This window comes from Chiloscyllium plagiosum, unplaced genomic scaffold, assembly GCF_037043375.1.
Source record: "Chiloscyllium plagiosum isolate Xiang-an unplaced genomic scaffold, Cpla_swu_hap1 HiC_scaffold_45, whole genome shotgun sequence".
NCBI classification, from domain to species: Eukaryota; Metazoa; Chordata; class Chondrichthyes; order Orectolobiformes; family Hemiscylliidae; genus Chiloscyllium; species Chiloscyllium plagiosum.
The window spans coordinates 26803736-26829546 of record NW_028270183.1 but is presented as its reverse complement, the minus strand read 5'-3'; the positions used below and the strand labels follow the sequence as shown (position 1 = coordinate 26829546).

General features: G+C 53.2%; 1 protein-coding gene across 2 annotated transcripts in view; it reads left to right on the top strand.

Annotated features, from left to right (window-relative positions):
* Nucleotides 1-25811, top strand: part of LOC148136422 (zinc finger protein Gfi-1b-like) — a 92649-nt gene that overhangs the window by 28761 nt on the left and 38077 nt on the right. For both annotated transcript variants that reach the window (XM_087983504.1, XM_087983503.1), the window contains exons 2-3: nucleotides 22032-22176; nucleotides 24877-25131. In XM_087983504.1, the coding sequence (XP_087839630.1) occupies nucleotides 22068-22176; nucleotides 24877-25131 (364 nt within the window). In that variant the 5' untranslated portion in view covers nucleotides 22032-22067. The remainder of the gene's footprint in view (nucleotides 1-22031; nucleotides 22177-24876; nucleotides 25132-25811) is intronic.

Below are 25811 nucleotides of genomic sequence, written 5' to 3'. Positions count from 1 at the left end.
GGTAGTAGTTGATGGCAAAGGTTCATCTTGGAGTGCCGTCACTAGCGGTGTTCCGCAAGGATCTGTTTTGGGACCATTGCTGTTTGTCATTTTTATAAATGACCTGGAAGAGGGGTTAGAAGGTTGGGTGAGCAAGTTTGCGGATGATACGAAAGTCGGAGGAGTTGTTGACAGTGAGGAAGCATGTGGCAGGTTACAGCAGGATATAGAGAAGCTGCAGAGCTGGGCAGAAAGGTGGCAAATGGAATTCAATGTAGCTAAGTGCGAGGTGATTCACTTTGGGAAGAATAACAAAAAGATGGGGTACTGGGCTAATGGTCGGATACTTGGTAGTGTGGATGAGCAGAGGGATCTTGGTGTCCATGTACACAGATCTCTGAAAGTTGCCACCCAGGTAAATAGTGCGGTGAGGAAGGCATATGGCGTACTGGCTTTTATTGGTAGAGGAATTGAGTTCCGGAGTCCTGAGGTCATGATGCAGTTGTATAAGACTCTGGTACGGCCGCATCTGGAATATTGTGTGCAGTTTTGGTCGCCATACTATAGGAAGGATGTGGAGGCATTGGAACGGGTGCAGAGGAGGTTTACCAGGATGTTGCCTGGTATGGAAGGAAAATCGTATGAGGAAAGACTGAGGCACTTGGGTCTGTTTTCACTAGAGAAAAGAAGGTTTAGGGGTGACTTGATTGAGGTGTACAAGATGATTAGGGGGTTAGATAGGGTCGACAGTATGAACCTTTTCCCGCGTATGGAGTCGGGTATTACAAGGGGGCATAGCTTTAAATTAAGGGGGGGTAGATATAGGACTGATGTTAGGGGTAGGTTCTTCACTCAGCGAGTCGTTAGTTCATGGAATGCCCTGCCAGTAACAGTGGTGGACTCTCCCTCTTTATGGGCATTTAAGAGGGCATTGGATAGGTATATGGAAGATAGTGGGTTAGTGTAGTTTAGGTGGGCTTGGATCGGCGCAACATCGAGGGCCCAAGGGCCTGTACTGCGCTGTATTCTTCTATGTTCTATGTTCTATGTTCTATGTATGTCCAGTCTCTGTCCCTCTCGGTTCACTCTGCTATAACCCCAGTCTGTCCAGTCTCTGTCCCCCTCAGTCCCCTCTGCTCTAACCCCGGTCCGTCCAGCCTCCATCCCTCTCAGTCCCCTCTGCTCTAACCCCAGTCTGTCCAGTCTCTGTCCCTCTCAGTCCCCTCTGCTCTAGCCCCAGTCTGTCCAGTCTCTGTCCCCCACAGTCCCCTCTGCTATAACCCCAGTCTGTCCAGTCTCTGTCCCCCTCAGTCCCCTCTGCTCTAACCCCGGTCTGTCCAGCCTCCATCCCTCTCAGTCCCCTCTGCTCTAACCCCAGTCTGTCCAGTCTCTGTCCCTCTCGGTCCCCTCTGCTCTAACCCCAGTCTGTCCAGTTTCTGTCCCTCTCAGTCCCCTCTGCTCTAAACCCAGTCTGTCCAGTGTCTGTCCCTCTCAGTCCCCTCTGCTCTAACCCCAGTCTGTCCAGTCTCTGTCCCCCTCAGTCCCCTCTGCTCTAACCCCATTCTGTCCAGTCTCTGTCCCCCTCAGTCCCCTCGGCTCTAACCCAGGTCTGTCTAGTCTCTGTCCCTCTCAGTCCCCTCTGCTCTAACCCCATTCTGTCCAGTCTCTGTCCCTCTCAGTCCCCTCTGCTCTAACCCCGGTCTGTCCAGTCTCTGTCCCCCTCAGTCCCCTCTGTTCTAACCCCGGTCTGTCCAGTCTCTGTCCCTCTCAGTCCCCTCTGCTCTAACCCCGATCTGTCCAGTCTCTGTCCCTCTCAGTTCCCTCTGCTCTAACCCCGGTATGTCCAGTCTTTGTCCCTCTCAGTCCCCTCTGCTATAACCCCAGTCTGTCCAGTCTCTGTCCCTCTCAGTCCCCTCTCCTCTAACCCCAGTCTGACCAGTCTCTGTCCCCCACAGTCCCCTCTGCTATAACCCCAGTCTGTCCAGTGTCTGTCCCTCTCAGTCCCCTCTGCTCTAACCCCGGTCTGTCCAGTCTCTGTCCCTCTCAGTCCCCTCTGCTATAACCGCAGTCTGTCCAGTGTCTGTCCCTCTCAGTCCCCTCTGCTCTAACCCCGGTCTGTCCAGTCTCTATCCCTCTCAGTCCCTTCTGCTCTAACCTGGGTCTGTCCAGTCTCTCTCCCCCTCAGTCCCCTCTGCTCTTACCCCGGTCTGTCCAGTCACTGTCCACCTCAGTCCCCTCTGCTCTAACCCCAGTCTGTCCAGTCTCTGTCCCTCTCGGTCCCCTCTGCTCTAACCCCAGTCTGTCCAGTCTCTGTCCCTCTCAGTCCCCTCTGCTCTAACCCCGGTCTGTCCAGTCTCTGTCCCCCTCAGTCCCCTCTGCTCTAACCCCGGTCTGTCCAGCCTCTGTCCCTCTTAGTCCCCTCTGCTCTAACCCCAGTCTGTCCAATTTCTGTCCCTCTCAGACCCCTCTGCTCTAAACCCAGTCTGTCCAGTGTCTGTCCCTCTCAGTCCCCTCTGGTCTAACCCCAGTCTGTCCAGTCTCTGTCCCTCTCAGTCCCCTCTGCTCTAACCCCGGTCTGTCCAGTCTCTGTCCCCCTCCGTCCCCTCTGCTCTCACCCCGGTCTGTCCAGTCTCTGTCCCTCTCAGTCCCCTCTGCTCTAACCCCAGTCTGTCCAGTCTCTGTCCCTCTCAGTCCCCTCTGCTCTAACCCCGGTCTGTCCAGTCTCTGTCCCTCTCAGGCCCCTCTGCTCTAACCCCGATATGTCCAGTCTTTGTCCCTCTCAGTCCCCTCTGCAATAACCCCAGTCTGTCCAGTCTCTGTCCCTCTCAGTCCCTCTGCTATAACCCCAGTCTGTCCAGTCTCTGTCCCCCTCAGTCCGCTCTGCCCTAACCCCAGTCTGTCCAGTCTCTGTCCACCACAGTCCCCTCTGCTATAACCCCAGTCTGTCCAGTCTCTGTCCCCCTCAGTCCCCTCTGCTCTCACCCCGGTCTGTCCAGCCTCCATCCCTCTCAGTCCCCTCTGCTCTAACCCCAGTCTGTCCAGTTTCTGTCCCTCTCAGTCCCCTCTGCTCTAAACCCAGTCTGTCCAGTGTCTGTCCCTCTCAGTCCCCTCTGCTCTAACCCCAGTCTGTCCAGTCCCTGTCCTCCTCAGTCCCCTCTGCTCTAACCCCGGTCTGTCCAGTCACTGTCCACCTCAGTCCCCTCTGCTCTAACCCCGGTCTGTCCAGTCCAGTCTCTGTCCCTCTCAGTCCCCTCTGCTCTAATCCCGGTCTGTCCAACCTCCGTACCTCTCAGACCCCTCTGCTATAACCCCGGTCTGTCCAGCCTCCGTCCCTCTCAGTCCCCTCTGCTCTAACCCCGGTATGTCCAGTCTCTGTCCCTCTCGGTTCACTCTGCTATAACCCCAGTCTGTCCAGTCTCTGTCCCCCTAAGTCCCCTCTGCTCTCACCCCGGTCTGTCCAGCCTCCATCCCTCTCAGTCCCCTCTGCTCTAACCCCAGTCTGTCCAGTCTTTGTCCCCCTCAGTCCCCTCTGCTCTAACCCCGGTCTGTCCAGTCTCTGTCCCCCACAGTCCCCTCTGCTCTAATCCCGGTCTGTCCAGTCTTTGTCCCTCTCAGTCCCCTCTGCTCTAACCTCAGTCTGTCCAGTCTCTGTCCCTCTCGGTCCCCTCAGCTCTAACCCTGGTATGTCCAGTCTCTGTCCCTCTCGGTCCCCTCTGCTCTAACCCCGGTCTGTCCAGTCTCTGTCCCCCTCAGTCCCCTCTGCTCTTACCCCGGTCTGTCCAGTCACTGTCCACCTCAGTCCCCTCTGCTCTAACCCCGGTCTGTCCAGTCTCTGTCCCTCTCAGTCCCCTCTGCTCTAACCCCAGTCTGTCCAGTCTCTGTCCCCCTCAGTCCCCTCTGCTCTAACCCCAGTCTGTCCAGTCTCTATCCCTCTCAGTCCCCTCTGCTATAACCCGGGTCAGTCCATCTCTGTCCCCCTCAGTCCCCTCTGCTCTTACCCCGGTTTGTCCAGTCACTGTCCACCTCAGTCCCCTCTGCTCTAACCCCGGTCTGTCCAGTCACTGTCCCTCTCAGTCCCCTCTGCTCTAACCCCAGTCTGTCCAGTCTCTGTCCCCCTCAGTCCCCTCTGCTCTAACCCCGGTCTGTCCAGTCACTGTCCCTCTCAGTCCCCTCTGCTCTAACCCCAGTCTGTCCGGTCTCTGTCCCTCTCAGTCCCCTCTGCTATAACCCCAGTCTGTCCAGTCTCTGTCCCTCTCAGTCCCCTCTGCTATAACCCGGGTCAGTCCATCTCTGTCCCCCTCAGTCCCCTCTGCTCTTACCCCGGTTTGTCCAGTCACTGTCCACCTCAGTCCCCTCTGCTCTAACCCCGGTCTGTCCAGTCACTGTCCACCTCAGTCCCCTCTGCTCTAACCCCGGTCTGTCCAGTCTCTGTCCCTCTCAGTCCCCTCTGCTCTAACCCCGGTCTGTCCAGTCACTGTCCCTCTCAGTCCCCTCTGCTCTAACCCCAGTCTGTCCGGTCTCTGTCCCTCTCAGTCCCCTCTGCTCTAACCCCAGTCTGTCCAGTCTCTGTCCCCCTCAGTCCCCTCTGCTCTTACCCCGGTCTGTCCAGTCACTGTCCACCTCAGTCCCCTCTGCTCTTACCCCGGTCTGTCCAGTCACTGCCCACCTCAGTCCCCTCTGCTCTAACCCCGGTCTGTCCAGTCTCTGTCCCTCTCAGTCCCCTCTGCTCTAACCCCGGTCTGTCCAACCTCCGTACCACTCAGACCCCTCTGCTCTAACCCCGGTCTGTCCAGCCTCTGTCCCTCTCAGTCCCTTCTGCTCTAACCCTGGTATGTCCAGTCTCTGTCCCTCTCGGTTCACTCTGCTATAACCCCAGTCTGTCCAGTCTCTGTCCCCCTCAGTCCCCTCTGCTCTAACCCCGGTCCGTCCAGCCTCCATCCCTCTCAGTCCCCTCTGCTCTAACCCCAGTCTGTCCAGTCTCTGTCCCTCTCAGTCCCCTCTGCTCTAGCCCCAGTCTGTCCAGTCTCTGTCCCCCACAGTCCCCTCTGCTATAACCCCAGTCTGTCCAGTCTCTGTCCCCCTCAGTCCCCTCTGCTCTAACCCCGGTCTGTCCAGCCTCCATCCCATTCAGTCCCCTCTGCTCTAACCCCAGTCTGTCCAGTCTCTGTCCCTCTCGGTCCCCTCTGCTCTAACCCCAGTCTGTCCAGTTTCTGTCCCTCTCAGTCCCCTCTGCTCTAAACCCAGTCTGTCCAGTGTCTGTCCCTCTCAGTCCCCTCTGCTCTAACCCCAGTCTGTCCAGTCTCTGTCCCCCTCAGTCCCCTCTGCTCTAACCCCATTCTGTCCAGTCTCTGTCCCCCTCAGTCCCCTCGGCTCTAACCCAGGTCTGTCTAGTCTCTGTCCCTCTCAGTCCCCTCTGCTCTAACCCCATTCTGTCCAGTCTCTGTCCCTCTCAGTCCCCTCTGCTCTAACCCCGGTCTGTCCAGTCTCTGTCCCCCTCAGTCCCCTCTGTTCTAACCCCGGTCTGTCCAGTCTCTGTCCCTCTCAGTCCCCTCTGCTCTAACCCCGATCTGTCCAGTCTCTGTCCCTCTCAGTTCCCTCTGCTCTAACCCCGGTATGTCCAGTCTTTGTCCCTCTCAGTCCCCTCTGCTATAACCCCAGTCTGTCCAGTCTCTGTCCCTCTCAATCCCCTCTCCTCTAACCCCAGTCTGTCCAGTCTCTGTCCCCCACAGTCCCCTCTGCTATAACCCCAGTCTGTCCAGTGTCTGTCCCTCTCAGTCCCCTCTGCTCTAACCCCGGTCTGTCCAGTCTCTGTCCCTCTCAGTCCCCTCTGCTATAACCCCAGTCTGTCCAGTGTCTGTCCCTCTCAGTCCCCTCTGCTCTAACCCCGGTCTGTCCAGTCTCTATCCCTCTCAGTCCCTTCTGCTCTAACCTGGGTCTGTCCAGTCTCTCTCCCCCTCAGTCCCCTCTGCTCTTACCCCGGTCTGTCCAGTCACTGTCCACCTCAGTCCCCTCTGCTCTAACCCCAGTCTGTCCAGTCTCTGTCCCTCTCGGTCCCCTCTGCTCTAACCCCAGTCTGTCCAGTCTCTGTCCCTCTCAGTCCCCTCTGCTCTAACCCCGGTCTGTCCAGTCTCTGTCCCCCTCAGTCCCCTCTGCTCTAACCCCGGTCTGTCCAGCCTCTGTCCCTCTCAGTCCCCTCTGCTCTAACCCCAGTCTGTCCAATTTCTGTCACTCTCAGACCCCTCTGCTCTAAACCCAGTCTGTCCAGTGTCTGTCCCTCTCAGTCCCCTCTGGTCTAACCCCAGTCTGTCCAGTCTCTGTCCCTCTCAGTCCCCTCTGCTCTAACCCCGGTCTGTCCAGTCTCTGTCCCCCTCGGTCCCCTCTGCTCTCACCCCGGTCTGTCCAGTCTCTGTCCCTCTCAGTCCCCTCTGCTCTAACCCCAGTCTGTCCAGTCTCTGTCCCTCTCAGTCCCCTCTGCTCTAACCCCGGTCTGTCCAGTCTCTGTCCCTCTCAGGCCCCTCTGCTCTAACCCTGATATGTCCAGTCTCTGTCCCTCTCAGTCCCCTCTGCTCTAACCCCGGTCTGTCCAGTCTTTGTCCCTCTCAGTCCCCTCTGCTCTAACCCCAGTCTGTCCAGTCTCTGTCCCCCTCAGTCCGCTCTGCTCTAACCCCAGTCTGTCCAGTCTCTGTCCACCACAGTCCCCTCTGCTATAACCCCAGTCTGTCCAGTCTCTGACCCCCTCAGTCCCCTCTGCTCTCACCCCGGTCTGTCCAGCCTCCATCCCTCTCAGTCCCCTCTGCTCTAACCCCAGTCTGTCCAGTTTCTGTCCCTCTCAGTCCCCTCTGCTCTAAACCCAGTCTGTCCAGTGTCTGTCCCTCTCAGTCCCCTCTGCTCTAACCCCAGTCTGTCCAGTCCCTGTCCTCCTCAGTCCCCTCTGCTCTAACCCCGGTCTGTCCAGTCACTGTCCACCTCAGTCCCCTCTGCTCTAACCCCGGTCTGTCCAGTCCAGTCTCTGTCCCTCTCAGTCCCCTCTGCTCTAATCCCGGTCTGTCCAACCTCCGTACCTCTCAGACCCCTCTGCTCTAACCCCGGTCTGTCCAGCCTCCGTCCCTCTCAGTCCCCTCTGCTCTAACCCCGGTATGTCCAGTCTCTGTCCCTCTCGGTTCACTCTGCTATAACCCCAGTCTGTCCAGTCTCTGTCCCCCTAAGTCCCCTCTGCTCTCACCCCGGTCTGTCCAGCCTCCATCCCTCTCAGTCCCCTCTGCTCTAACCCCAGTCTGTCCAGTCTTTGTCCCCCTCAGTCCCCTCTGCTCTAACCCCGGTCTGTCCAGTCTCTGTCCCCCACAGTCCCCTCTGCTCTAATCCCGGTCTGTCCAGTCTTTGTCCCTCTCAGTCCCCTCTGCTCTAACCCCAGTCTGTCCAGTCTCTGTCCCTCTCGGTCCCCTCAGCTCTAACCCTGGTATGTCCAGTCTCTGTCCCTCTCGGTCCCCTCTGCTCTAACCCTGGTATGTCCAGTCTCTGTCCCTCTCAGTCCCCTCTGCTCTAACCCCGGTCTGTCCAGTCTCTGTCCCTCCCAGTCCCCTCTGCTCTAACCCCAGTCTGTCCAGTCTCTGTCCCCCTCAGTCCCCTCTGCTCTAACCCCAGTCTGTCCAGTCTCTGTCCCCCTCAGTCCCCTCTGCTCTTACCCCGGTCTGTCCAGTCACTGTCCACCTCAGTCCCCTCTGCTCTAACCCCGGTCTGTCCAGTCACTGTCCCTCTCAGTCCCCTCTGCTCTAACCCCAGTCTGTCCAGTCTCTGTCCCTCTCAGTCCCCTCTGCTCTAACCCCAGTCTGTCCAGTCTCTGTCCCCCTCAGTCCCCTCTGCTCTTACCCCGGTCTGTCCAGTCACTGTCCACCTCAGTCCCCTCTGCTCTTACCCCGGTCTGTCCAGTCACTGTCCACCTCAGTCCCCTCTGCTCTAACCCCGGTCTGTCCAGTCTCTGTCCCTCTCAGTCCCCTCTGCTCTAACCCCGGTCTGTCCAGCCTCTGTCCCTCTCAGTCCCCTCTGCTCTAACCCCAGTCTGTCCAGTCTCTATCCCTCTCAGTCCCTTCTGCTCTAACCCCAGTCTGTCCAGTCTCTATCCCTCTCAGTCCCTTCTGCTCTAACCCCAGTCTGTCCAGTCTCCGTCCCTCTCAGTCCCCTCTGCTCTAACCCCGGTCTGTCCAGTCTCTGTCCCTCTCAGTCCCCTCTGCTCTAACCCCGGTCTGTCCAGCCTCTGTCCCTCTCAGTCCCCTCTGCTCTAACCCCAGTCTGTCCAGTCTCTATCCCTCTCAGTCCCTTCTGCTCTAACCCCAGTCTGTCCAGTCTCTGTCCCTCTCAGTCCCCTCTGCTCTAACCCCAGTCTGTCCAGTCTCTGTCCCCCTCAGTCCCCTCTGCTCTAACCCCGGTCTGTCCAGTCACTGTCCCTCTCAGTCCCCTCTGCTCTTACCCCGGTCTGTCCAGTCTCTGTCCCTCTCAGTCCCCTCTGCTCTTACCCCGGTCTGTCCAGTCACTGTCCCTCTCAGTCCCCTCTGCTCTTACCCCGGTCTGTCCAGTCACTGTCCACCTCAGTCCCCTCTGCTCTAACCCCGGTCTGTCCAGTCTCTGTCCCTCTCGGTCCCCTCTGCTCTAACCTCAGTCTGACCAGTCTCTATCCCTCTCAGTCCCTTCTGCTCTAACCTGGGTCTGTCCAGTCTCTGTCCCTCTCAGTCCCCTCTGCTCTAACCCCAGTCTGACCAGTCTCTGTACCCCTCAGTCCCCTCTGCTCTAACCCGGGTCTGTCCATCTCTGTCCCTCTCAGTCCCCTTAGTTCTAACCTGGGTCTGTCCAGTCTCTGTCCCTCTCAGTCCCCTCTGCTCTAACCCCAGTCTGACCAGTCTCTGTACCCCTCAGTCCCCTCTGCTCTAACCCCGGTCTGTCCAGTCTCTGTCCCTCTCAGTCCCCTCTGCTCTAACCCCAGTCTGTCCAGTCTCTGTCCCCCTCAGTCCCCTCTGCTCTAACCCCAGTCTGTCCAGTCTCTGTCCCCCTCAGTCCCCTCTGCTCTAACCCCGGTCTGTCCAGTCTCTGTCCCCCTCAGTCCCCTCTGCTCTAACCCCAGTTTGTCCAGTCTCTGTCCCTCTCAGTCCCCTCTGCTCTAACCCCAGTCTGACCAGTCTCTGTACCCCTCAGTCCCCTCTGCTCTAACCCGGGTCTGTCCAGTCTCTGTCCCTCTCAGTCCCCTCTGCTCTAACCCCAGTCTGTCCAGTCTCTGTCCCCCTCAGTCCCCTCTGCTCTAACCCCAGTCTGTCCAGTCTCTGTCCCCCTCAGTCCCCTCTGCTCTAACCCCAGTCTGTCCAGTCTCTGTCCCCCTCAGTCCCCTCTGCTCTAACCCCGGTCTGTCCAGTCTCTGTCCCTCTCAGTCCCCTCTGCTCTAACCCCAGTCTGTCCAGTCTCTGTCCCCCTCAGTCCCCTCTGCTCTAACCCCAGTCTGTCCAGTCTCTGTCCCCCTCAGTCCCCTCTGCTCTAACCCCGGTCTGTCCAGTCTCTGTCCCCCTCAGTCCCCTCTGCTCTAACCCCAGTTTGTCCAGTCTCTGTCCTTCTCAGTCCCCTCTGCTCTAACCCGGGTCTGTCCATCTCTGTCCCTCTCAGTCCCCTTAGTTCTAACCTGGGTCTGACCAGTCTCTGTCCCTCTCAGTCCCCTCTGCTCTAACCCCGGTCTGTCCAGTCTCTGTCCCTCTCACTCCCCTCTGCTCTAACCCCAGTCTGTCCAGTCTCTGTCCCCCTCAGTCCCCTCTGCTCTAACCCCAGTCTGTCCAGTCTCTGTCCCCCTCAGTCCCCTCTGCTCTAACCCCGGTCTGTCCAGTCTCTGTCCCCCTCAGTCCCCTCTGCTCTAACCCCAGTTTGTCCAGTCTCTGTCCCTCTCAGTCCCCTCTGCTCTAACCCCAGTCTGACCAGTCTCTGTACCCCTCAGTCCCCTCTGCTCTAACCCGGGTCTGTCCAGTCTCTGTCCCTCTCAGTCCCCTCTGCTCTAACCCCAGTCTGTCCAGTCTCTGTCCCCCTCAGTCCCCTCTGCTCTAACCCCAGTCTGTCCAGTCTCTGTCCCCCTCAGTCCCCTCTGCTCTAACCCCGGTCTGTCCAGTCTCTGTCCCTCTCAGTCCCCTCTGCTCTAACCCCAGTCTGTCCAGTCTCTGTCCCCCTCAGTCCCCTCTGCTCTAACCCCAGTCTGTCCAGTCTCTGTCCCTCTCAGTCCCCTCTGCTCTAACCCCGGTCTGTCCAGTCTCTGTCCCCCTCAGTCCCCTCTGCTCTAACCCCAGTTTGTCCAGTCTCTGTCCCTCTCAGTCCCCTCTGCTCTAACCCCAGTCTGACCAGTCTCTGTCCCTCTCAGTCCCCTCTGCTCTAACCTAGGTCTGTCCAGTCTCTATCCCTCTCAGTCCCTTCTGCTCTAACCTGGGTCTGTCCAGTCTCTGTCCCTCTCAGTCCCCTCTGCTCTAACCCCAGTCTGACCAGTCTCTGTCCCTCTCAGTCCCCTCTGCTCTAACCCGGGTCTGTCTAGTCTCTGTCCCTGTCAGTCCCCTCTGCTCTAACCCCAGTCTGACCAGTCTCTGTCCCTCTCAGTCCCTTCTGCTCTAACCCCAGTCTGTCCAGTCTCTGTCCCTCTCAGTCCCCTCTGCTCTAACCCCAGTCTGTCCAGTCTCTGTCCCTCTCGGTCCCCTCTGCTCTAACCCCAGTCTGTCCAGTCTCTGTCCCTCTCGGTCCCCTCTGCTCTAAACCCAGTCTGACCAGTCTCTGTCCCCCTCAGTCCCCTCTGCTCTAACCCGGGTCTGTCTAGTCTCTGTCCCCCTCAGTCCCCTCTGCTCTAACCCCAGTCTGACCAGTCTCTGTCCCTCTCAGTCCCCTCTGCTCTAATCCCAGTCTGACCAGTCTCTGTCCCTCTCAGTCCCTTCTGCTCTAACCCCAGTCTGACCAGTCTCTGTCCCTCTCAGTCCCCTCTGCTCTAACCCCAGTCTGACCAGTCTCTGTCCCTCTCGGTCCCCTCTGCTCTAACCCCAGTCTGACCAGTCTCTGTCCCTCTCAGTCCCTTCTGCTCTAACCTGGGTCTGTCCAGTCTCTGTCCCTCTCAGTCCCCTCTGCTATAACCCCAGTCTGACCAGTCTCTGTCCCCCTCAGTCCCCTCTGCTCTAACCCGGGTCTGTCTAGTCTCTGTCCCTCTCAGTCCGCTCTGGTCTAACCACAGTCTGTCCAGTCTCTGTCCCCCTCAGTCCCCTCTGCTCTAACCCGGGTCTGTCTAGTCTCTGTACATCTCAGTCCCCTCTGCTCTAACCCCAGTCTGTCCAGTTTCTGCCCCCTCGGTCCCCTCTGCTCTAACCCCATTCTGTCCAGTCTCTGTCCCTCTCAGTCTCCTCTGCTCTAACCCCGGTCTGTCCAGTCTCTGTCCCTCTCAGTCCCCTCTGCTCTAACCCCATTCTGTCCAGTCTCTGTCCCTCTCAGTCCCCTCTGCTCTAACCCCAGTCTGACCAGTCTCTGTCCCTCTCGGTCCCCTCTGCTCTAACCCCAGTCTGTCCAGTTTCTGCCCCCTCAGTCCCCTCTGCTCTAACCCCATTCTGTCCAGTCTCTGTCCCTCTTGGTCCCCTCTGCTCTAACCCCAGTCTGTCCAGTCTCTGTCCCCCTCAGTCCCCTCTGCTCTAACCCGGGTCTGTCTAGTCTCTGTCCCTCTCAGTCCCCTCTGCTCTAACCCCAGTCTGTCCAGTTTCTGCCCTTTCGGTCCCCTCTGCTCTAACCCCAGTCTGTCCAGTCTCTATCCCTCTCAGTCCCCTCTGCTCTAACCCCGGTCTGTCCAGTCTCTGTCCCTCTCAGTCCCCTCTGCTCTAACCCGGGTCTGTCTAGTCTCTGTCCCTCTCAGTCCCCTCTGCTCTAACCCGGGTCTGTCTAGTCTCTGTCCCTCTCAGTCCCCTCTGCTCTAACCCCAGTCTGTCCAGTTTCTGCCCTTTCGGTCCCCTCTGCTCTAACCCCAGTCTGTCCAGTCTCTATCCCTCTCAGTCCCCTCTGCTCTAACCCCGGTCTGTCCAGTCTCTGTCCCTCTCAGTCCCCTCTGCTCTAACCCCAGTCTGTCCAGTCTCTGTCCCTCTCAGTCCCCTCTGCTCTAACCCCAGTCTGTCCAGTCTCTATCCCTCTCAGTTCCCTCTGCTATAACCCCAGTCTGTCCAGTCTCTGTCCCTCTCAGTCCCCTCTGCTCTAACCCCGGTCTGTCCAGTCTCTGTCCCCCTCAGTCCCCTCTGCTCTAACCCCAGTCTGTCCAGTCTCTATCCCTCTCAGTCCCCTCTGCTCTAACCCCAGTCTGTCCAGTCTCTGTCCCTCTCAGTCCCCTCTGCTCTAACCCCAGTCTGTCCAGTCTCTGTCCCTCTCAGTCCCCTCTGCTCTAATCCCGGTCTGTCCAGTCTCTGTCCCTCTCAGTCCCCTCTGCTCTAACCCCAGTCTGTCCAGTCTCTGTCCCTCTCAGTCCCCTCTGCTCTAATCCCGGTCTGTCCAGTCTCTGTCCCTCTCAGTCCCCTCTGCTCTAACCCCAGTCTGTCCAGTCTCTATCCCTCTCAGTCCCCTCTGCTCTAACCCCAGTCTGTCCAGTCTCTGTCCCTCTCAGTCCCCTCTGCTCTAACCCCAGTCTGTCCAGTCTCTGTCCCTCTCAGTCCCCTCTGCTCTAACCCCAGTCTGTCCAGTCTCTGTCCCTCTCAGTCCCCTCTGCTCTAACCCCAGTCTGTCCAGTCTCTATCCCTCTCAGTCCCCTCTGCTCTAACCCCAGTCTGTCCAGTCTCTATCCCTCTCAGTCCCCTCTGCTCTAACCCCAGTCTGTCCAGTCTCTATCCCTCTCAGTCCCTTCTGCTCTAACCCCAGTCTGTCCAGTCTCTGTCCCTCTCAGTCCCCTCTGCTCTAACCCCAGTCTGTCCAGTCTCTGTCCCTCTCAGTCCCCTCTGCTCTAACCCCAGTCTGACCAGTCTCTATCCCTCTCAGTCCCCTCTGCTCTAATCCCGGTCTGTCCAGTCTCTGTCCTTCTCAGTCCCCTCTGCTCTAACCCCGGTCTGTCCAGTCTCTGTCCCTCTCAGTCCCCTCTGCTCTAACCCCAGTCTGTCCAGTCTCTGTCCCTCTCAGTCCCCTCTGCTCTAATCCCGGTCTGTCCAGTCTCTGTCCCTCTCAGTCCCCTCTGCTCTAACCCCAGTCTGTCCAGTCTCTGTCCCTCTCAGTCCCCTCTGCTCTAATCCCGGTCTGTCCAGTCTCTGTCCCTCTCAGTCCCCTCTGCTCTAACCCCAGTCTGTCCAGTCTCTGTCCCTCTCAGTCCCCTCTGCTCTAATCCCGGTATGTCCAGTCTCTGTCCCTCTCAGTCCCCTCTGCTCTAACCCCAGTCTGTCCAGTCTCTGTCCCTCTCAGTCCCCTCTGCTCTAATCCCAGTCTGTCCAGTCTCTGTCCCTCTCAGTCCCCTCTGCTCTAACCCGGGTCTGTCCAGTCTCTGTCCCTCTCAGTCCCCTCTGCTCTAACCCCAGTCTGTCCAGTCTCTGTCCCTCTCAGTCCCCTCTGCTCTAATCCCGGTCTGTCCAGTCTCTGTCCCTCTCAGTCCCCTCTGCTCTAACCCCAGTCTGTCCAGTCTCTGTCCCTCTCAGTCACCTCTGCTCTAATCCCGGTCTGTCCAGTCTCTGTCCCTCTCAGTCCCCTCTGCTCTAACCCCAGTCTGTCCAGTCTCTGTCCCTCTCAGTCCCCTCTGCTCTAATCCCAGTCTGTCCAGTCTCTGTCCCTCTCAGTCCCCTCTGCTCTAATCCCGGTCTGTCCAGTCTTTGTCCCTCTCAGTCCCCTCTGCTCTAACCCCAGTCTGTCCAGTCTCTGTCCCTCTCAGTCCCCTCTGCTCTAACCCCGGTCTGTCCAGTCTCTGTCCCTCTCAGTCCCCTCTGCTCTAACCCCGGTCTGTCCAGTCTCTGTCCCTCTCAGTCTCCTCTGCTCTAACCCCAGTCTGTCCAGTCTCTGTCCCTCTCAGTCCCCTCTGCTCTAACCCCAGTCTGTCCAGTCTCTGTCCCTCTCAGTCCCCTCTGCTCTAACCCCGGTCTGTCCAGTCTCTGTCCCTCTCAGTCCCCTCTGCTCTAACCCGGGTCTGTCCAGTCTCTGTCCCTCTCAGTCCCCTCTGCTCTAACCCGGGTCTGTCCAGTCTCTGTCCCTCTCAGTCCCCTCTGCTCTAACCCCAGTCTGTCCAGTCTCTATCCCTCTCAGTCCCCTCTGCTCTAACCCCGGTCTGTCCAGTCTCTGTCCCTCTCAGTCCCCTCTGCTCTAACCCGGGTCTGTCCAGTCTCTGTCCCTCTCAGTCCCCTCTGCTCTAACCCGGGTCTGTCTAGTCTCTGTCCCTCTCAGTCCCCTCTGCTCTAACCCCAGTCTGTCCAGTCTCTATCCCTCTCAGTCCCCTCTGCTCTAACCCCGGTCTGTCCAGTCTCTGTCCCTCTCAGTCCCCTCTGCTCTAACCCGGGTCTGTCCAGTCTCTGTCCCTCTCAGTCCCCTCTGCTCTAACCCCAGTCTGTCTAGTCTCTGATTATAACTGGGAGCCCTCAGCACAGGCCGCGTCCCGGTAAATCCCCCTCTGCACCCTCTCTAATGCTATTCCAGAACCGCACACAGTTGTCGAGCTGTGATCTGATAACGTTTCATGCAGTTCCAGCATCAACCCCCTGCTCTGAAACACCCAACCTGAGAGGGACAGAGGCAAGTATTCGATATGCTTTCCTAACCTGGTTACCTGGCTGTCCTGATACCTTAAGGGACAGGTGTACATTCACACCTTGGCCTCTCTAAGGCTTCCTGGGTGCTATCATTGTCTGTGTTCCCTTGCCTTCTTGAACACCTCACACCTATTGGGATTGAACTTTGTCTGCCCCTGACCAGTCCATCTCTATCCCATTTAATCTAAAGGCTATCCTCTGTGTAATTTTACCAGCCCACCAATTTCCGTGCCATCTGTGAACGCACTGATCCACCCTCCTGCATCCAAACGGAAATCATTTCTGGAAACCACAAAGAGCAAAGGCCACAACACAGAGCCCTGTGGGAGCTCACTGATCACAGGCCTCCCGTCAGAGAAACACCCGCAACCATCACCCTCTGCTCCTGTCACTCAGCCATGTGTCCCATGTCCTTCAATCCCATGGGCTCTGGCCTTGGCTACCTAACTGCGTTGCGGGACATTATTAAGAACTTGCTGAAGTCCCATGTTAGAAGCATTCCTGTCAAAGACCATAGAACAGTAGAGCACAGGAACAGGCCCTTTGGCCCATCATGTCTGTGCTGACCATGTTCCTATTCTAAACTAATCCCATCTGCCTGCACCTGGTTCATATGTCTCTATTGTCTGCCTCTTCACGCACATGTCTAAATGCCTCTAAAAATTTACTAACATATCTGCTTTGAGCACATCCTCTGCAGCACTTTCTAGGCACCCTACCACCCTCTCTGTAGAAAAACCTCCTTGCACATTTCCCTTAAACTTTACATCTCTCTCTCTCACTTTAAACTGTTACAACCCGGGGTGATCCCCTCGGCTAATTTAAACCGGACACTCGGGGAAGCTCGCACCGTAATCTGTCGCAGTCCGAGAGGCAAAGAACTATCTCAGAGGCCGCTATTTAAAGTAATCGTTCACAATTTTATTCTTAACGTCCAACAGAGAATATTAAAGCCCTTTCTCTTAACCCTATCTTTTCCCTCCCACTCCACAATACTGGTCCGATAAAATGCCCCGATTATGATTTATGTAAAAAAATTCAAATTTGAAAACCAGCCAGCTGTCGAATCTTCTGTCTGTATCTTCCCCTGGAGACTTTCCTCTGTTGCCTTTTCCCCAGTATCCTGCCTCACAGGTCTTTCTCATGAACAGGGACCCTTCAGTGAGTTACTGTTGGTTTTCTTGGTGTTTTCTTCCTCCAACTGTTGAAAATGTCCGATTTTATATCCTGAAACATCATTTCATCGGTTTGATGTTGTCAAAATACAAAATTCAAATTTGATTGGGTTTTGGTATCTTGGGGCATAATTTAAACTGCTTGGCCAAATTCTAATTTGTTGTGTTCCATGGCAACTCAGCTGCACTATTGGTTTCACAGTCAAACGTTACATTTTTAATTCTTTCAGCACACTCTGTGCCTCTCTTAGTCAGTGCCAGCTTCTAGTCTCTCTTAAAGGTACAGTGCACACCTACACCTTCATAACTAAACCCATGTCCCCTCGTATTTAACATTCCCGCCCAGGATAAAGACTCTGAGTATCCCTCCCCTATCCAAACCTTTCATAATTCTACACACTTCGATCAGGTCACTCCTCAGCCCTCTGACACTTGAGCAAAAACAATCCAAGTTTGTCCAACCTCTCCTTATAGCTAAAAATGTGTTGCTGGAAAAGCGCAGCAGGTCAGGCAGCATCCAAGGAGCAGGAAAATCGACGTTTCGGGCATAAGCCCTTCTTCAGGCTTCTGAAGAAGGGCTTATGCCCGAAACGTCGATTCTCCTGTTCCTTGGATGCTGCCTGACCCGCTGCGCTTTTCCAGCAACACATTTTTCAGCTCTGCTCTCCAGCATCTGCAGTCCTCACTTTCTCCTCTCCTTATAGCTAATCCTCTCCAATCCAGGCAACGTCCTGTCAACCCCATTTGCACTCTCTCCAAAGTCTGCTCACCTTTCCTGTTGTGTGGTGACCAGAACTGCACACAATCCTCCAAATACGGCCTGACTGAACAACTGTCAGATGACCTGCCAACTTTTATACACAGTGTTCCAACTGATGAAGACAAGCATGCAATATGCTTTCATTACTGCGTTATCCACTGGTGATGCCATTTTCATGGACTCCACGATCCCTCTCATATATGGGCAGCTCAGGGTCCTGCCATTGACTACATACTTTCTTCTTGCATTTGACACCGCCAAAATGCATCACCTAGATTTAGGTTTTACCTACTCAAGTACAGGAGTACAATGACAAGTGCTTAATGTTGCCCCTCACAGCACCATCCTGGGTACCAGGTACAAAATACACTGGTATAAAGGCGTGAAATAAACAAGGTTTAAAAGTTAAGCACTGCAGACCTTCAACAGAAGAATTATAAATTAAAGAAATAAGGTATTGGTTAATATTAAAGTCCTCCTTAATATAAACTAGAAAATAAAAGAATAAAGTTAGAAATGCAACAGTCTATGATGAGATGTTTTCTCCTTGTCTGGATTAAACTCCATCTACAATTTCTCGGCCCAGGTATAGCCTGGTGTATCCTTCCACTAACATTCCAGTCATCTGCAAACCCTCATAACCAGATCTCCTCAATCATTTATATGTGTTACAAGCAACAGAGGTCCCAGCACTGATTGTTATGGAACACTACTGCTTACAGTCCTCCAGTCTGAACAACACTGGGGCAGCACAGTGACTCAGTGGTTAGCACTGCTGCCTCACAGCGCCAGAGACCCAGGTTCAGTTCCAGCCTCGGGCGACTGACTGTGAGGAGTTTTGCACATTCTCCCCGTGTCTGTGTGGGTTCCCTCCGGGTGCTCCAGTTTCCTCCCACAGTCCAAAGATATGCAAGTTAGGTGGCTTGGCCAAGCTAAATTATGCATAGGGATGTGTAGGTTAGGTGCATTAGTCAGGGGCAAATATAGGCTGGGGAATGGGTCTGGGCGGGTTACTCTTGGAAGGGTCAGTGTGGAACTTGTTGGGTTGAAGGGCTTGTTTCTACCCTGTAGGGATTCTAATTCTAAATTACACTCTGGCTTCTATGCCCCATCCAACTTGCCAACTCTCTGTGCAATTACATCTTCCAAAACCATGCGGGGCCTTGTCAAATTCAAGAGTGTGGTGCTGGAAAAGCCCAGCAGGTCAGGGAGCAACCGAGGAGTGGGAGAATCGACGTTTTGGGATGGGACCCTTCATCAGGAAGGCCTCAGTGAAGTCCATGTCCACAATATCCACCAGCCTGCCCTCATCAATCATCAGCGTCACTTCCTCAAAACACTCCGTCCAGTTTGTGAGAGAAGACCTCCCCCCATAAAGCCATGCTGACTCTCCTGATCCTTATTCTTTTCCAAATGCGTAAATCCTGTCCCTCAGAATCTTCTCCAATAATGTCCCAACAGCTGATGTAAGGCTCACTGGCCTATAATTTCCTGGCTTATCCCGATTGCCCTTTTCGAATAAACTTTGGCTAATCTCCCGTCCTCAGGGTAAAGACGATACAAAGATCTCGCTCAAGCCCCTGACAATCTCCTCCTTTTCCTCAATAAGTATCCAGGGATGGGTCACATCAGATCCTGCGGACTTATCTACTGTTTCTCAAGACACCGCCTCCTTAATGTCGACATGAGAAAGTCAGCATACCCTTCCCAATCCGACCATCCACCGTGTTCTTCTCCTGGTGGATGCAGAGCACTCATTAAGGATCTTACCCACTTCCTCTGGCTCCATGTGTAAATCCCCTCCTTTGCCCTTGAGTGAACTTTTCCCTAGTTGCCCTTCTGTTCCTAACATTTGTATAAAATGCCTTTGGAGACTCCTTGATCCTACTTCCCAAGGACGTTTCCGGTTTCTGGTTTAGAAAGTTTTTTCTGCTTCCTTTATAATTTTCAAGGACCTTGTTTGATTACTGTTTCCTCGGCCTTGTGTATGCTTCCTTGCTCTTTCCGGCTGAAGTTTAAACACCCCCTGGTCCTCCAAGGTTCCCAAATCTTTCATCCTCGCCGGATCATGTTGGTCCAGAACTCTGATCAGTTGGTCCCACATGTCGGATGTGGATTTCCCCTCAAACCGCTGCCCTTGATCGAATTTCTCCTGGTGACCATCCTTATCCTTTGTGATCTCTCTTCCAGGAATGCTCCCCCCCCCCCCCCCCCCACTGCAACGTCAATTATCTGGCCAGGCGTATTCCCCAACACAAAGTCTGGTGTAGCCCCTTCTCCGGATGGGCTATCTGCATATTGTCTCTAGAAACCTTTCTGGAAGCACTTAACCAACTCAGATCCATGTAAGCCCTTGGCACTAAGGGCATCCCAGTTCATGCTGAGCAAATTAAGATCACCCAGGACAACTCTCTTGTTCATACTAATTCACTTACACATCTGTTCCTCTATCACCCACTGGCTAGTGGGAGGGCCCCATCATAGTAACATCACTTTTCTCATTCCTGAGTTCTGCCCATAGGTCTCGCTGCATGAGCCTTCCAACATGTGCTCCCTTTGAATTACCGTGAGACTCTCGTTCATCAGTAATGAGATTTCCCAACCCTTTTTGCATCCCCCTCTCTCTCTCTCGCCTGAAATATCTCAACCCTGGAATACAGCTTGCTGTTCTCTCAGCCAAGTTTCTGCAATGACTACCACATTGTAGTCCCATGTCCTAACCCAGCCTGTAAACCCATCTGCTTTATCTGTTACTGGCAGTATGAACTCCTCAATCACATCATGTACTGACCTACAAACTCTTTGAAAAATTCAATAAATTGACCAGACGTGAACCACCCCTTAACAAAACCATGCCCTCTGCTCTTGAGTAATCCCAGCTGCTCTGAACAGAGAGTAATTTTGTCCCTCAGAATTGCTGCTAGTAGTTTGCCCACGACCGAGGTTAGACTGACTAGCTGGTAGTTTTCTGGTTAACTCCTCGCTCCCTTCTTGGGATACATGGAGGAAGTGAGCACGGCAGATGTTGGAGCTCAGACTCGAGAGTGGGGAGCTGGAAAAGCACAGCAGGTCAGGCAGCATCTGAAGGGCTTTTGCCCGAAACGTCGATTCTCCTGCTCCTCGGCTGCTGCCTGACCTGCTGTGCTTTTCCAGCACTACACTCTCGAACCTGGAATACATGCCATCTAGCCCTGGAGAGGCATCTGTTTGTAAGCCAGGCAGACCGCCCAGAACATCCCCTCAAGGGTCACAGGGAGAAAGGGGGAGAATGGGGTTCAGAAACCTATCAGCCATGATTGAATGGTGGAGCTGACTGGATGGGCTGAATGGCCTAATTTATGCTCCTGTGTCTTATGGTCTCTGTCTGTGCTAATTTCTTTAATTGTACTCCCTGATTTCTATATCCATATAGTTCCTGTCACCAGTGAACACTGGCACCAAATATCCATTCCGAAGCCTATGTTACATCGTCTGGTTCCAAACACAAGTTACCACTGTGGTCCTAAAAGGGCCCTACTCTTTCCCTTGTCCCTTGTTATCCTTTCACCCTTAACGTACCTGTTTCATTTATCTCCCACTATCCTTTCTTATTTCCTTTGAGCTCTCCTAATCTCCCTTCCACGTTCTGTCCTGCACATTCTCTACTCCTCTCGGATATTTGCTGTTTTGACCCCTCAGTATCTCCCATCAGCCTCCTTTCCCCTCGTAATCCAATGCTGTCTGTTTCAGAGTCACATGGATGTACAGCATGGAAACAGACCCTTCAGTCCAACCCGACCACGTATCCCAACCCAATCTAGTCCCACCTGCCAGCACCCGGCACATATCCCTCCAAACCCTTCCTATTCATATACACATCCAAATGCCTCTTAAATGTTGCAATTGTACCAGCCTCCACCACTTCCTCTGGCAGCTCATTCCATACACGTACCACCCTCTGCGTGAAAAGGTTGCCCCTTAGGTCTCTTTTATATCTTTCCCCTCTCACCCTAAACCTATGCCCTCTAGTTATGGACTCCCCGACCCCAGGGAAAAGACTTTGTCTATTTATCCTATCCATGCCCCTCATAATTTTGTAAACCTCTATAAGGTCACCCCTCGGCCTCTGATGCTCCAGGGAAAACAGCCCCAGCCTGTTCAGCCTCTCCCTGTAGCTCAAATCCTCCAACCCTGGCAACATCCTTATAAATCTTTTCTGAACCCTTTCAAGTTTCACAACATCTTTCCGATAGGAAGGAGATCTAATTACATGCACTATTCCAACAGTGGCCTAACCACTGTCCTGTACAGCCGCAACATGACCTCCCAACTCCTGTACTCAATACTCTGACCAATAATGGAACGCATTTATTTATTAAAGTATTAATTTATTTATTAAATCTTTCTTTCCCCATTACGATATCCAGGATAGCCTGCTCCCTGGTTGGCTCCATATTGTTCTGGGAATCTATCCCAAATACATTCTCTGAATTTGTTATTGTAACTGCAACTTGATTGTCTCAATTAACATGAAGATTAGAGTCATCCATAATTATTGCTGTTTTTATTAAACGTGCTCCTATAATTTGTTGATGTATAGACTTTCCTATGGCATGGTTACTGTTTCGGAGTCTATATCCTTTTCCTACCAGTGTCTAAAGCCCCTTGCTCCACTCAAATAGACTGCGCACCATTCAAACTGAGATAATTTCAAACAACTGTCATTTCATCTCTCAGTAACAGTGCCTTCCTATCCCTCCTGTCTTTCCAAACCATCAAATGGCCCTGAATGCTAAATCCCGAATTGGGATCTCATTATGACCATGATGGCTATGAGACCATATCCGTTTCCCTCGATTTGTGCTATCAGTCCTTATTCTGAGTTATTTGTGCATTAAGATACAAGGCTTCAATAATCCTAACCTCTCCTTGAATTGCAGCCCTATTTACCTCCTTCCTCTGGAATACTTTGGCCACTAACATTGCATTTAGTATTCCTGCTGTTACTGCTCCCTTTGTTTCTCTTCCCTCTGTCACTCTGCTTCGGGTGACAAATTCTCGGTCACTTTCACCGAATTCTAGGTTCAACCTGCCCCAAGCAAGTGTAGACATCAGCCCCAGTCTGGCCCAGGTGGAATTTTGTGCTGGTCCCCAAATGCTTGTGTCACAGCCCCGTGATACAATCTTAAAGAATTCCAATAGATTGGTCAAATATGATTTCACAAAACCATGTTGATTCTTCCCAATTGCCTGAAACTTATCAGAATGCCCCACTATACCTCCTTCTTATAATCTCCTAACTTTCTCCCTCCGAGAGCTGTTGAGCTAACTTTGGTGCTGAGTACTCAATGTGAATTGTAGGCTCACTCAGGTTTACAAGGTTTTGTGCTTTATTTACAGAGTGTGGGGTAACACTCCAACAGGGAGATTAACAGGATGCCCCGATCCTTCCTTGTGAGGTGTAAGCGGGTCAGTAGTTATCAGGAGCAGCTCTATAGAGATGGAGAGAGTGTCCCAGGACGACTTGGAACAGCGCACAGTGCAGGTAAGCAGCTTGTGTTCAGGTTTGCTCATTCCTGTCCCCCCGTCAGCACAGGGAAGTGTGAGAGTCCAGTGAAGACTATCATGTGTCTAGTCTCTGCTCTCCAGCTCATGCTATCCAGAAACGTGAAATAATTGTGGATATTTCCTGCTGTCACTATGGATAGCTCATTTCAGACACAGGTTATCCACGGTAAGGGGTTATGTACGGTGAGGGGTATTCACGGTCATGGGTATCCACAGTGAGGCGTATCCATGGTGACATGTATCCACGGTGACGTGTATCCACGGTGAGGGGCCAAAAGATCGGTCCATGGGGCAAAAGACAGTGTACAAGAGTAAAATTGCAGCAATATGAAAACTGAGTGTAAAAGCTTCTCTAAATCTGTGGACAAAAAGATCATTAAAAATAAATTCTAACAGTCAGAAGTTGAGGAAATGATAAGGGATCAAGGAAATGGCAAAAGAATTGAGCACAGGTTTTGGTTCTGTCTTCACAAAAGTCGGCACAAATTGCCTGCCAAACGGCTGATGGATGAAGAGCCTAATGAGAGGGTGGGATTGATGGAGATCAGTATTAGTAAGGAAATGGTGTAAGGGATTAATGGGGCTGAAGGCTATCGCATTACCACAGCCTGATAATATCTATCCTTGGGTACGCACGGAAATGGACATCAAAAGATTGGATAGATCAGTGTCATCTCTAGAATTTAATAGACTCTGGAGCAGTTCAGTATGGGATTAGAGAGTGGCAAATGTCACTCCGCTGTTTAAATAGGGAGAGAGAGAGAAAAATATCAGGCATTACAGACCACTCAGTATAATATCAATGGTGGGGAAATGCTGGCGTGTATTTGGAAAGACATAACAGAGTGTTTGGTAAGCATTAACAGGATTAGATACATGCAGCACAAGTTGATGAAAGACAAATCATGCTTAATAAATCTACTAGAGTTTTTTGAGGACGTAACTAGTAGAATAGATAACAAAGAGCCTTTGGCCGTGGTACATTTGGAATTCCAGAAGACTTTCGATCAGATCCTACATAAGAGGCTAGTGGGCGAAATCGCCTTGCATGGGAGACGGTGTAAAGTACTGGCATTGATTGGGTAGCAGAGTGTGGGAACAAACAAAGCTCTCTGTGAAGGGCAGGCAGTAGCTAATAGGGTACTGGGAGGAAGTGAGGGCTGCAGATGTTAGAGATCAGAGTGGAGAGTGTGGGGCTGGAAACGCACAGCAGGTCAGACAGCATCCGAGGAGCAGGAGAGTCAACGTTTCGGGTATAAGCCCTTCATCAGGAATCCCCAAAACATCGATTCTCCTGCTCCTCGGATGCTGCCTGACCTGCTGTGCTTTTCCAGCAACACAGTCTTCGACGCTAGTAGGGTACTGCAAGGATTACTGCTTGGGTCCCCAGGTATTCACGACATACGTGTATAACCTGGATGGATGATCCAATTGCAATATTTCCAAATTTGTTGACCACACAAAATTTGGAAGGATTGTGAGTTGTGAGGAGGATGCAAAGGAGGCTTCAAGGTAGGCTTAGACAACGTTGGATGTGTGGACAGATACGTGGCAGATGCAGGATAACATGGCCTTAGGTGTGAGAAACAGGAAGGAAGAGTGTTGGCTAATTGCTGATATATTGGGAAGTATGGATATACTAAGGATTGTGGGCATCCTTGAACAACAGTCAACGGAAGTAGATAGGCCATAGAGAGGATAAGGCCAAAGTTATGTTGGCCTCACTACAAGAGGATTTGAGTTCAGAAGTAACGTGTTTTACGCAGTTATACAGGGCTTTGGTGAGACTGGCCCTGGCGTATTATGTACTGTCTTGGTCCTCCCTGACTTCAGAAAGGACATCCTTGCCAAACAGGAAGTGTAGGGAAGTTTCACTCAGCTAATACTAGGCATGGCAGGTCTGTCCCATGAGGAGAGATTAGTTCAGCTGGGTCTGTATTGGCTCAAATGGAGAACGATGAGAGGGGATCTGATTGAAACATAAACATTTCGAACTGGGCTGGACAGACTAGATACAGGGTGGACATTCTCCCTGACTGTTAGATGCAAGGGGTCGCAGTCACAAGATAAGGAGTAGGCCATTTCAGAGGAAAACGTATTTCACTCAAAGATTAGTTAACCTGTAGAATTCGCCACCGCAAAAGCCAAAAGACCCTGAATATATTTGAGGCAGCTGCATTTTTCAATGTTAAAGGCATCAAAGGGTATGGCATTGAGGTGGGGGATCAACCATGATCATACTGAGTGTGGGATAGGCTTGGAAGGCCAAATGGCCTATTCTTCCTCCTGGTTTCTCACTTCCTGCCCACAGGCTAGGCCACCATTACCCCCCCGCCTGCTCAGGACAACTCAAAACTCTATCCCCTTTTGTGGAACTAAGCCAACACACAGATATTGTGCAGCTCAATGTGGCTGCATCTTGACATGTAGGAGATATTGCCTCTCCACCCACCCCTCCAAGTCAGCATGAGGACTGAGCAGTGACTGACTCTGTGGTTGACCCATGTCCTGAAGACCCATCGATGTACTGCTCTCCACCCGGACCCAAGGGACATGGGGGTCACAAATCTGGTCTGGTTCCCTCGTTGCCCAGTTTTTGCTGTCACACTGTCTACTGTGCCCACCACCCCATCTCCAACCCCCTTGACTCTGCCTCTCTCTCCTTCTTTGTCTTCAGGACGAGCTGACCAAGAGAAGCCTGTGCCCCAAGGAACGTCAGAATCCTTAATCAAATTTCTGGATCCCCCCCGGAGTGTCAATCCTATTGAGAAGGACGGCCTGGGGCAAGGGTCAGAGTTTGGATGTTGGAGACCACCTCAGATAAACACTGGATCAGTCAGTGGGCGAGAGATCTTCACAAATCCTCCTGGTCCAGAGACAGGGAAGTGCGAGAGCCCAGTGGAGAACATCTGGGGATCTGTCTCCTCATCTGGTGGGTCTTTATAAACTTCAGAGCTTCCTGTAGTTTGTGGCCTCGGTTCATTCAAACTCCTTTTCCCAAGCAGTAGCCACCAGCGGGAAGCTCCATAAACCTAGCAGCAGCAGTTGGCCATTCAGCCCATCGGCCCCACCATTCACTGAGGTCATCATGGATCTGAAAACCTCCAACTCCACCTCCCTCCCCTTACCCCAAAGCCCTTAACTCCCTGACAGTTTAAAAACCCGTCTACCTCAGCTTTGAATATCCTGTCATGGCCCAGTGTGACCAGCCCAGTGCAGTAAACAATTACACAGCTTCACTAGCCTCGGGGAGCACAAAGTTCTCCTTGTCTCTGTCCTAACTCAGGTCCTGCCTCTTCTCAACCCTCCCACAAAGGGTCTTCGCGTCGGTCCTGTCAAATCCCCTCCAAATCTTAAAGGTTTAAATAAGGTCACCTCTCATTTTTAATGGGTAGAGTTTCAAACTCCCCCCCCCAAACCTGTCGTCCCAAGACAGTCCCTCCATGCTCAACCATGACCCTTCTCTAGAGAGTTTCCAATGCTGCAACATCTATCCCTAAGTTCAACAGCCTAAAATTGTTCACTGTATTCCAACTGTCTGACTAGGTCTTCGTACAGTTTTGGTGAGACCTCCCTATTTTTAAACCCTAGTCCCTTCGAAATAAAGGCAAA